Raw genomic sequence first — 12,884 nt, 5'->3', positions numbered from 1 at the left:
TTGTTGAAGTGTTCGCAACAAAATGCTTTAAGAGCAAAACAGTGTACTAACCCTCTAAATATGCCGGCGAGAAGACACCTCATTCATTCAGGTGTGACAAAGGGTACAGAATGCTCCTCACTACTTCCAGTATTTTCAGTTTTCCAATGAGTTTCCAACGCTGAGTTTTACTTGCATTTTATATTCCTCCCACTCACATGTAACCAATTTTCCTTTTGTTGTCATTCCACTGTCTTCCCTTGTGTCCTGCACATTTCCTCCACCCATCTGTATAACTCAAAATTCTTCAGTGACTGTAGCTCAGATGGATTTTTACTCCAATGATTGCTACACAAACTTTCTTCTTGGCCTTGGAACTCTCTTGAGGAACACTTGTTGATTTTGAAGTGTTCTGAGATTTTCGAAATAATGTGTCAACGCTAAAGTATGTGGTCCGCCAGTTGTCTTGAAAAGATAGAAACTTCGTCAGAAATGTGCATCCTGGTAACAGCCATTCAAATGATGCAAGCGACAAATTCAAATAAAAAATACATTTATTGTCGTCCAGGACAAACAAAAAGTGCACGCAGAGATTTGTTTATATGGACTAGACAAGACCTCCACAGAGCCACTCATTTGTATCCATGCTCTGATTATTATTATTATTATTATTATTTTTTTTTTTATATACATATTTCGTTAACTATGCCAAGTGCAATGAGCTCAAACGGACGGCAGATGGTAGTAGCGCGACCCGTAAAACGCACACTGCTCGCGAATGAACGTCACTCCATGGAGAATGAATGAGAACAGCTGCAAAATATACGTAACATATCGCTTTTGACATTTTAGTCTCATAAACGGGGATTGATTACAGTGATTTGATGGTGATTTATTAAGCTGCCAGTTATAACTGGTGTGGCTCACATGAGTTTCCGGCCTTCTTAGGCTGTTGTATTGAAACGTTTGTCTGACCTGGAGTCTTTCAAACAAATGAACGTATCCCTAATATATAAGCACAGCCTCTTTGTAATTGGTGGAGGGATAATCCATATATGTCTACATGCATTGCCGTGTTAGCTTTTACGGTCGGCTATTTAATTGCAATAATCATTTTTACATCCAAAATAGTGCAGTGATTGTTTCATTTCTGAAGGCATAATAATGGGAGCTTATATACAGCTACCCATCCGACCAACAATCGGAGTCCAGCAGAAGTCCAGGGACTGGCCTTCAGGCTGACGTGGGCTCGTAGCTGTGGAAATGGATCCCTTTAGAGCAGGTGATCTTCATCACGGCACCATTCAGACTGGAGTCCAGGATCAACCTCATCATGCCCTCGGCTATTAATGATGGTCTGTGGGGGAAGTACAGTGGGGTTAATGGTATTAACAAAATCCAGTGACTCATGATGATGTAGAAGGATTAAAGCCTTGGCGTTAAAACTTTTTCCATAGATTTATTACAATTAACTATGAGCTGAGTTTCTTCATAATCAGCGATTGAGCTCCGACCGTCTGCCGGGATTTTGTCTGCATACATTTTCATTTGGCTTGGTCCCTTCTGTGCACCATACAGACAGTGCTGGATATGATGATAGGATGTCCTATTTCAATGTTTTAATGGACAGCGAGGTGGAAACACCCAGGCGCTTCAGTCCAGCTCAAGTCAGGAAAGCAGTGTCGAGGCTTGAACCACATTAGCCCTGGCTTGTTGCTTGGTGCATCATCTACTTTTGGACTTTTTGAAACTACAATTTCAGCAAATAACATATTTTTTATGTGACATTTTTTTCCACAAAAGTACCCGTGCATGTTCCAGACACAGTAGCTGGGGAAGTTGATATCACCACTTTCTTTTTGCTGCTGAAAAGTCAAAGTCCACTTCTACTGTGCATAAGGTAGGGAGACCTGATGACTCCAAGATCCTGCTCTTCCTCACTTCTCACCTTTCTCAAGCCCACATCAGTGAAGTTGGACAGCTCCATTGTAGCTGCCCAAACAGCCGAAGAGCTGAAGAGCTGTCTCCAAATGTTCAGTTGTGTGGTGCAGATCGGGATGTTCCGTCATGGACCTGCTAACCAGTCGGTAGAACTTCAAATGTTCCCTCTGGTTCTCCTGGTCACATAATTATGTTAGGCGTAGGTGCCTTGGCTGATTCGAAGTGGTAGCATGGCCTCCCCTTCCATTCCCTCTGGTCTGGTTCAGATCATGTTTTCTGTAGACCATTTCGGAGCCTGAAGTAGCCAGTGTTCATGCACTTGCCCCTGGCAATACACGGCAATGGTGTGTACCAGGGGTCTCAAACTGATCCACAAAGCGGCCGCAGCGGATCTTTGTTCCAACCAAACAAGCACACACAATTTAACCAATCGGGTGCAGCTGAAACAAACAAGACTCACGATCAACAGATTCTTCAGACACCTGAGTGGTGAAAAGGTGACTTGTTAGAACGAAAACCTACACCCACTGCGGCCCTTTCAGGAGCGGTTTGAGAGCCTTGGTGTATGTCATTACACGCATCCCTAGCAGAAGGAGGATCTTGCTGCAATACAATCACATGGTTCTATGAATGGTGTGTAGCCCTCTACCCGTGCGGCCCACAGGGCCCAGTTGCCGGGGATTTTGGTTTGATGGAGGTGTTTGGATGTTGGCCAATATAATTCAGAAGAAACTAAAATTGGCCAAAGAATTTTACATGGAAATGTCTCTTTTATGACTGACGCATAACCATTCAGAGTTGTCACTTGTTGCAAATGCAAGCAACAAGCCAAAATATCACCTCTAAAATAATGTTTTAAAAAAGGTAATCAAAAGCAATTTAGTTAGCCCTAGTGGAATTCTGAGGTCCCAAGCTCACAAAGAGGTGTTAAGATCAGTACAGGACATGTATCATGACTGAGTGCGTGTGAAGTGGAGGGGTTACTCACTGTAAAATTCCATGTTTGTTCATACTGTGCTTGAATTCGTCCTTGTATTTGACAAACTTTCCCATGTTGTCTTCCTGTTCCACTGAGAGCAGCAGAGGTGTGTCTACAAATGCCGGACACAAAACGTTGATGCGGACGCCATAATTCTCCAGTGAGGACGCATCCTGCAGGAGAGGCTAGATCATCTGGGGAACATCTCCTGCACTTGCACAGAGAAAATTGATGGCCGTAGTTTCTTACAGCAATCGCCCTTGTGAAGCCAATGACTCCGTGTTTTGTGGCTGTGTAGACAGGCTGGTGAGGAGAATGTTGGAATGCTGCAGAAGAAAGAAACGTCACATTGTCCTTAATGAGCACTCAGGGATGTTTAAGAGATCTGGGCGCACAGCACAGCAGTCGACTGACTGCATCTGTCTTATAGCTTGTCTATTTGCCTCACAACAACCTCTCCATGTACTGTTGAAACAGATTCACAACGAGAAACACAAAGTATTTGAACATCCAGGGCATGGGAGAAAGTCCAAAATAAGACCAGAATACCAGTTTTTTGTCTGAACTCTCCATTTGTATTCAGTCTTTCACAATGTAAATGCACATATGATGTGGGAAAACTTCTGAAATCACAGTATTCACAAACTTTTGTTTCTCACTGTACATATCCCAATTAACAAGAAGTTCTTTTTTCCCTCATGTCCTCCTATTTGGCACAGAAAAATTAATCACTGAAAAAAAAATAGGACGAAACATGTATTTAGTTACAAAGTAAGTAAAGAAAGTTTTCCTTCACAAAACGTTTGTGTGTGAAAAATACACTGGAACTACAGTACTATTGATGTTATGACCACCAAATATGTTCATGTAACTCACACTAAAGATTGACTCACCACCTTCAATTAAAAAACAAAACAAAACAAAACAAAAAACTCCACCACTTCACTTCTAGAATAAATCGAACGACTTCTCGACTGTATTTATGTTCCATTGTATTTCTTTTTCGCCTGCTCTGAAGGTAAGTTCTGCCACTTGTCACGAAAAATAAGAGTTATGAACACTCAACAAGAATCAGATGATGTCCAGTTCAATCATTGATTATGTATTGTCCTTGTGTGTGTATGTGTGTGTGTTTAAGCTTATATGTACTAGTGAGGTCTTTTTTTAGGAAAAATTCCTGGTTAAGGTTTGTCATTTGTTTTGGATGGTTTGCTTCTGAGACGCTGGGGAAAGCATGAAAGTCTATGAGATGTTCTCACAAAACATAAAATGATAATGTGTGTGTGCTGTGTGTGTGAGTGATATTTAAGTGCATCTATCCTAGCGATGTCCACTTTTGGGGAAAACGTAGGTGTTTGTCGGGCCCTTTTGCCGGACCCTACAAAGTTAAACCTCAATTTGAGGATGAAGACTTCAAAATAACCGTCCTGGTTAAGGATAGCCATTTGTCTTTGGACGATTAGGTTTAGCGTGAGAGGCTGGGGAAATCTTGTCAATGAGCGGTCACCACAAAGATGGTGTGATAAGCCATGTGTGCGTGTGAGTTAGATGTCATTTTGTGTATATATAACAAACTACTGAAAAAGCAGCTGCTGACATTGAGATTCAAACAATCATACTGTATTATGATCAAGGAGAGAAGCCAGGGAGGTTATTGACATGGAGCATCAAGCAACAACAAAGAGAAAGGGCCATTAATTCCATTCAGGACGCAAGTACATATAGTATGTGTACATGTATTGTGTATTTTTATGAAAAAAATTATTTGTCTGTCATTTGATTCAGAAACATAAGCACACTCTCTAGATGGTCTTCAATTACCTTCTGTTTCAGAAGAAGAAAAGGAGACTTTAGATAAAAACCTGACCACATTAGAAATGTCAGAGACGACGTCATGCAGGTGGGTAAAGCACTGGGGTCAGATGGTCTTCCAATAAATAGCTATAAAAAATTCAAAGACAAATTTCTGACACCCATGTTTGAAATGCTGATCGAATATCCAGTGCATTAATTACGCTACTACCAAAACCAGGAAAACCACGTACAAAGTGTAAAAATACAGTATGTGTCCTATTAGCCTTTTGAATAGTGATATGAAAATTGTATGCTAAGTGCCTGCGAGATGTTTAGACAGCGTGCTTCTGCCGGTGGTGGGGGAGGACCAGGATGGATTTAAAAAGGGAAGACAGGGATTCCATAATGTGAGGAAGTTATGAATATTCTGCATTGTCAGAAGGCGGTGCAAGACACTGCAGTGTTGTTGCTGCACGCCATGAAAGCCTTCCATCGAGTGGAATGGCAATATTTGTTCAAGGTCCTCAAATGATTCACTTGTGGTGCTACATTTGACAGATGGCTTAGTCTATTTTATAACAAGGCCAATGCTGCAGTCCCCACTAATAGCACAGAGTCAGAATATTTTTAAGGGTGTGGCCCAGGGTTCACTGCTTTCTCTGCTATTATTTGTTTTAGCAATAGACGAATAAGTCATGAAATAGCTCAGTTTGCTGATGATATAATCCTCTTCCTTAAAACTCTCAATGCTTCTATACCTACACTTCTAGATCTGATTGATATTATTGGACAAAATATCTGGGTATAAGATGAATAAGTCAAAATCATCTCATGTTACTTAATGAAAGTGAGAGAGATGTTGCAAGCTTTAATCCAACTAATAAATTTACATATTTAGGTACAGAAGTTGTTCCAGAGGTGAATAATATCAGTTCAGCAAATTATAACATTTCATTAGAAACTACTACTATTATTTCTTCAGCTCGCTGGATTTCCTTACCAAAACCAATTTCTATGATTGATAAATATTTTGAAGATGAATCTAGTCCCCAAATGTCTTCATCCTTGTAGAACATACCCTTATCTCCCCTTCAAACTTGTTCAACAGATAAAAAAAATGTTAACCAACTTTATTGGGCAAAATAATCGCTTATTTTGCGATCGAGGCTGCTTTCTTTCCACGTATGCCTAGGTTGAATGTATGTCAGGTCATGCTGCTGTTTCAGCAGAGTTCTATTCTCGATACTATACTATAAGAAAAGAAGTGGTCTGAACCTCAACCTCATTTGCACCCCTCACGTTGGGGTCCTGACACCTGGTCAGAAAACACTGTACAAGTGAATCCTCAATGTTTTGAGTACTTTCAAGTAAAGGTATAGATTCATTTGCTGGTTTGGAGGATCTGACTAGCATTTTCACTCATGTCTCCAGTGTCAATAAATGGTCCTCATACTTGACCCTTCAGCCATGCAGAGAGGCCAGGCGACAAAGGCAACCATATTCAATATGTTGCACCACCAAATCATTGAAATGCTGATGTCATCAAAATATTGCTGTAATTTTGACAACATGATTAGATGAAATCAATACAGAAATCAAGAGATAGGCGGTGCTGCATTCAACCCTGCAATGCATGCTGGGATGCCACAAGACAAGAACATTTGGTTGTTAGTGGTCTTTTTATGAACCTGGTCTTTTCAGTGTTTATTATCTACATGATTTTACTAACATCCTACAGATAGAAAACGATAAAACCTGGTCAGTGGCCCAGAGTTTGCCTATGGTGGCCCCAGTGTCAATTGACTTTGGGACTCCAGATGTAAAGGGTATTGCACAGGATCATCTATGTCATTTGCAGACCACAAAAAAAAAATAAATAAATGGGCATCAAGTTCAGTTTGGGGGTCAAATTGAGCCAGAGACCTTCGGCGATAGCCATGCTGAAGACTGAGAAGTCACAGTGAATATTGAATGGCTCGTATTTGACCACTGCTTGAGAACAATGTACAGGGCATAGTGGCCTAGCTCTGCTTGATGTCTGCCCTCCCTGACCCAAAATGTTTAAGTCCCTCTTGTGTATTACCTGCCATTGAAGAAACATTGATGATGGTGCCACCTTGTTTGCCGTATTCTTGACTCATGTGATCCAAAGCCAAGTAGGTGCCTTTTATAACCGAAGTCTGGAAGCAGAGGCACAGATCAGCCAGCAGGAGCATGAACAATGGTTAAACCACCCCTGATAAAAAAAGGATTTTAGAGAGTACTTTTCTTTGAACCAGGCCATGTCAAATGACACAACAAACAAGTCATTTTGTTCATTTTCTCTTTTTGCATAATTTGCAAATACACTACAAACTAATGAAAAACTTAAGAGTTGGAGAAGTTGGAGAGCGATACCAGACTCAATAATGAAGCTGATGGGCCTCTTTTGAGACACTCCATAAATGTTGTTACTTTCTTGAAGCCACCACTATTATCATCATCATCAAAATATCAAGAACTGGAGGCTGGAAATAAGAATCTTTTATGTGATTTTCAAGTCTTTTGAGGTACTTTTTTTTCTTTCTATAGCAACTGTTTGATTCTACCTATGATGTAACCTCACATATCAGTCATTTCCTGGCCTGTTTCAGAATGCTGCCTTTTTGTTACAGCATCACATTTTCTGCATTGGATTCTCTTATGTAGCCACTGAACCAATAACCAATAAGAAATGTTTCTTCGTCAATGTCTCACCAGGTTGACTTCTATTGTCTTCTCCCAGTTCTTTTCATTATTGATGCCAGCATTGTTGATGACGATGTCCAGGCGGCCAAACTGGTCCACTGTGCTTTGAAAAGCATCTAGAGATCCAAGGACACAGAAATGTTCATGTGATCCACACACTAGATGCGTATAATCTTTACAATTTATTCTCCAAACCACCAATTTAATAAGTACACGTCACCCTGCCTTAACAAGCTATATGTATTATTCAACATTCAATGCTGTTTCATTGTGTGGTAAATAAGTATATCTTAAAACATTGTTTCAGACTCTCATTACCAGTAACCTTTGAGTAGTACGAAGTCCCTGCAGTTCAAGAATCACTTCCTCCTCTTCACAATTATAGAAGTGACTGATTTAAGAGTGCTATTTAGGAAGACTATATACTGTGCTGGATAAAAAACTTAAGTCATTTTTGGACAGAGCAGCGAGCCCAAGGCAGATTCATCTTGTGTACCAGAATGGTAGTGGAGTTGTAAAAAAGTGTCGCACCAGTTTATCAGAATGCCACAGTCCACTGCTTAGCCATTTCCTGCAGCAATTTTGCTTCCTTGCAAGCAGAGCATGTAATAATTCATACACGAGACAACGTGAACAGAGGATAATCATGACATTTGATTTTTCTGAATTGCATTCGACCTTTGTGAGTTTCACACTTGGGGTTGCATAAACAGCTGCCGCCTGCTGCCTGAGGGGGTAAAACCTGAACATCTCTTGACAGAGCCACACACACAAGCACACACACACACACACACACACACACCAAACATTCCAGTCACTTGCCTACAGGGATTTACTTTCTCAATGTCCCACAAAGAAAGCTTGTTCTGTCAGTCCTATTTGCACACACTGATTCACAGACACATAATGGCACAGTTTGGGGAAAGTAAGTGAGGTAACGAAAAGTCCGCCATGTTGACCTATCTATCCAGGGATTGTCAACATGACCTGACATGTTTGTTGCCAGTTGGACAACAATACTGTGTTCATCATTCCTGACATCAACAGAATGTTTCTTACGTTGGTCATTCTTTCACTTTCCCAGTTGAGGAAGTTCCCGTTTAAGGAAGTAAAGAAGAAAATGTGTGAAGCCTGCACACATTTCACAACAGTGCAGGTTTACAATGAAACGTATTTCTTCTTTCCACAGTTTGCCTTTGATAATATCTGTCTACAGTGCTAGACATAACAGTTACCTCGCAGTTTGTCTCCATTTGAAACGTCACACTGTATGAAATTACAACTGCCTTCCCCAAACTCCATATCAAGTTGAGCCTTGCATTGTGCACCACTGGTCCCATTCATATCGACAACCGTAACCTAATGAAAGAAAGATAAATTAGTGGGATTATTTTTGTTCAGAAGAAAAAACATCTTTTCACAACAGCAAGCCAATGGCACTATTTTTATTCTCACTCAAACTTTATTAAGAAGACAGTCGCTACAGTTAGTTAGTATGAGAGAGAGATCTCAGTTCCAGCCAATTGCTGGTGACAGATCACCCATAAGTCACCATAAACCATCAACCTAGCAGTCACTTAGCTGCAAAATGACTTGTCAGCGTTCGTCTTGACCACATAACTGCCTACTTGAACAATATTTTAGGGGAGTGAAAATACATTTTTGGTTGTAACACCCAAGGCCTGAAACAGAATAAATACAATAGTACAGCAATATGAGAACGTGACATCCTAACTCTGGCCCACAGGGATGACCAGCTAGTTTTAGTCCCAGTTGACCCCATTTGAAGGATTGCAAAGGAAGTAGTTAGTGATAAAAATCTAGAGTTCTTGCAGCGAGTGTCTGCAGAGGGGGCACTCGACAAGATCAACTAGGATGCATCTCTTATCAAAGCGGTCTGGACAGCAACATTATTCCAAATTATTGAATTGAATGATCTCTTTGACAGGCAACAGTTGCATGTCACTATTCTTTAGTGATTTGTATAGTAAAAGGCACATTACTATTGCAATAGACATAGGGATGAATAGACAGAATAACCAGTGAATCATTACATGACCACATTGCTGAAACATTATAGTCACGACAAAATGTGACAAATCACAATGGAACTATGACAAAGCAAATCCTGAAAACTGAAAAGACACAAAACAAGTATATAAATAATTTATTTCAACTACCCCACACGTCATGTTTAAAGTAAGCATTCTGACCTTAGCCGAGCTTCGCAGGAGTGCCTCAACCGCAGCCTTCCCGATGCCCTGAGCTCCACCGGTCACCAGAGCCACCTTCCCCTTGAGAGACATGGCCCGTCAACTTCTTTTTCCACTCTCTTAAACTCTCACTATCTTGTGTTGCAGACACAAAAGTTCAAACAACTTATTTTGGCTTTGTCTTGAGTGCGTATGTTCTATGTTCAAGCGCTCCCTCCTTCTGCCCTCCCCTTCTGACTCTTTCAGCTTATCAGTCTACACAAACAGTGTGTGTGTGCGTGTTGTATGACTGACAGCAAGACAGGGTGAGCGAGAGAGGCAGTGAGAAAGACACTACGTAAACTGTGCTAAAGAGTAATTGCAGGTTTGTCATACGCACCCTCAAGACTCCACCCACACCCTCTCTTGTTTCACCGGCCCACTCGCTTGTATTCTGACATGATTTTATGCACAGTCCCAGATTCCTCACTGTCTTTGCTGGGTGTGTTAAATGTGTGTATCTTTAATTTTAGATAAGAAAACATCTCAAATGTGCTGAGTCAGCATCTATAAAGTGAAGTTCAAGGTACATTCCCCTGCACTGATTCTGACACAACACTTTAGGTCACATGACCGCTTAAAAAAAAACAAAGCAAAGCAAAACAGATCAAATGAGCACTCCACAATGTCCTGGCAGCTACGACCGTGTTAGAGAGAGAAGAAGAAACACCGTCATCTGAGAGAGTATGAAAACAAGTGAAAACAAGTGTGATCAGTGTAAATGTACCTACTGTATATCATGATGAAAAAGGAAAAAAGTGAACAGATTTTTGTGAAACTTGAACCAGAAAAGGTTGATATCGGAACAAAGACCAAATGATTTTGATGCCATTTCAGTGTTGTTCCAAATTACAGACTGGACTTACAAGTCTGTGGGAGGTTTTGTCTGAAAGCGAGGCTTTATTGTTTCCTATTGTGTTCTTTTACTTTGTTGGTTCACTTCCTGTCTTCTCCCCTACGTATCCACCTGAGCTTGATCGGCTAATGGCACACACCTGGGACTGATTGTCCCAACAACATCACCTGCTCTTATACTGTGCCGTCCCAGTGCTGTGTGCCAGATCATAATAGGTAACTTGGGTCTTTTGTCATTACTCTCATTTCCCCTTCCCTTCATGCTTGCCTGATCCTTGAGCTTTTATTGTTAAATTTATCTGTGAGTCAGTTCTGTTCTGTCATGTACTTTCTTTTCCCTCTTTGTTCGGCCTTTTTTCTCTGCTGTGTGTTTGTTTCTGCCAGGAGCTTATTTTTGTTTGTATACCCTCCCCGTGTGTGAGTCTTTGACAACCACATTACTTTCTGTTCTATTTTACTGTACTTTGTATGTCACCACGATTGATTGTCACCGTTGTTTGTATTTTGCATTGCTGGACTTTTAGTTATTATTTTTAGTTGCATTCGAAATGACTGCTTTGTGATCATATGTTTCCTGGTGTATGTTCTGATCCTTGTTTGCTCTCTGTTCCCAGATTTATTCCTTGATTCTGTTCGTGTTTGCTCCCGGTTCAGTGATGTCCTCTGCTCTTCCTTCTGTCTGTTCATTTCTGTTATTCTGTGGATTCAAATGTTCAAACTATTCTTTAGTCTCTGTGGTCGCTACTTGCACGTGGGTCCCATGCCCAAGCAGTCCCTGACATTGAGTTCAAGCGAATTAGAGAACGCGATTGCCATCTGCTGCGCTATATATATATATATAAATCACACAAAGTTAACTTTAAGGTGTCAGTAATTGAAAAAAAAAAAAAAATAGCCCAATAAAATTTTAATAACCCCGGTTGTACAAGGCGTACAGAAACCTCGACCAAGGCTTCTTATACAGTTCCTATTTTCTCTTGTATCCAATTTTTTTTTCCTCCTGTTTTCTTCCTGTAATATTTTTCTCTGATTAAAGTCAAGGCGTAAGCGTACCATATCAGGGATGAATGTACAGGGGTTGTACAAAATAATGGAAACACCTTAAAGCTTTTTTAGAACACTCTCCTTTCTCCATCCTTTTTCTTTCGCAACATTTGTTTTGAGGCTGTTTGGGGGGCTGATTCTCCTCACTAATTCCCGGTTTGTCATGCGTATTCCTTCAGTTTCTATCCTGTTGCCAACCTACCCAATCACTACCGCGTTCACGGCACCAGTGAAACAACTGAACAACGTTGTCCAGTTCGACGCGAGACCCAGGGAACTAGCCAGGGATCTGCACCAACTGCTCTGATTGCTCTTGACCCTGGCTGGGTGGTGCACAATCACCTTCTGGTCTCGGACCACATCTGGCCTGCTGAACCATCTCTGCAGGCTTCTCGGTTCAGCAGATCCAGCCTGACCACAACGTGGACTGCTGCTATGTGCCACAGAAGCGTCATTACAGAGAGAGCTGCCATGCCTGCTTGTCGACAACCTCCTTGGCTGCAGTCAAGGCCCTCCGCCTGGCAGTAACAATTGTGCTTGACTACGGGCGGGCCCAGAGCTAGCAGTGTAGCAGCTTCCCAGCTAGCAAGTCGTAGAAGTTGGCTGCGGCTTAGCGCTCAAACTTTCACCCACCAGTAGGCTGTTGGTGGGGGAAGACAGCACCATGGCAACTCCCATTCTTTTAGCTGCAGCAATTAGCAGGTGAGGAACAAGGTAACCGAGGAACAATGTAAGTCCTCCTGTCTCGGTTCCTTCTCCGCTGGCCTGGCCTCCACCTTGGACCATGTGGGTGTTGGTCTGATTGGTTTACTCAGCCTGGCAAACTTTAGCTGCATCTCGAAGCGCTTTGCAGGCCTCACAATCCTCCGGGAAGTGTGACGCCCCCTGACACTCGAAATAGTAGACTCCGTGAGGAAGTCTTTCTTCTCTCACCATCGCTGAAGAAAAAAGAAGGGCGAGGCTGTAGCAGACTCCCGCTTCTACGGGGGAGGACTGCCCTCTGCTAATTGCCGGGTACATGTTTTTCTCTTCATTGAGTACAATGTAACCAATAGCAAAGCCCCCTTAGGAGATGGAGCACACTGAAAGAGAGACATATTTCTCTCACATTCTTTTATATATATTTGGACAAAATAGATAATTTTAGGCAATTCACTCTTTTCCATGTCTACCCATAGGGTAACTACAGTAAATCTTGGGTTAACCGTGCAGCCTGACTAGAGTTGGGCAGGCCAGTGGTATTTTCCCATATTACAGATGTTAAAAAACAAAACCGAAAACACTTTTCCCAGTTAAAAGTTTCAATTACACAA

The 12,884-nt window shown here is 41.5% G+C and overlaps 1 protein-coding gene across 1 annotated transcript; it reads right to left on the bottom strand.

Moving 5' to 3' along the window:
- Positions 1-544: 544 nt before the first annotated feature.
- On the bottom strand, positions 545-9,899 carry LOC128755020 (15-hydroxyprostaglandin dehydrogenase [NAD(+)]-like). Its single transcript, XM_053858151.1, has 7 exons — positions 9,634-9,899; positions 8,656-8,779; positions 7,430-7,536; positions 6,777-6,873; positions 3,149-3,225; positions 2,909-3,072; positions 545-1,336 (listed from the first exon to the last, which is right to left on the bottom strand). The coding sequence occupies exons 1-7, from the start codon at positions 9,724-9,726 to the stop codon at positions 1,213-1,215; spliced, it is 786 nt and encodes a 261-aa protein (XP_053714126.1). The 5' UTR covers positions 9,727-9,899; the 3' UTR covers positions 545-1,212.
- Positions 9,900-12,884: the final 2,985 nt, after the last annotated feature.

Source organism: Synchiropus splendidus, chromosome 2 (genome assembly GCF_027744825.2).
Source record: "Synchiropus splendidus isolate RoL2022-P1 chromosome 2, RoL_Sspl_1.0, whole genome shotgun sequence".
Lineage (NCBI taxonomy): Eukaryota > Metazoa > Chordata > Actinopteri > Syngnathiformes > Callionymidae > Synchiropus > Synchiropus splendidus.
This window is presented reverse-complemented; position numbering and strand designations above follow the sequence as displayed.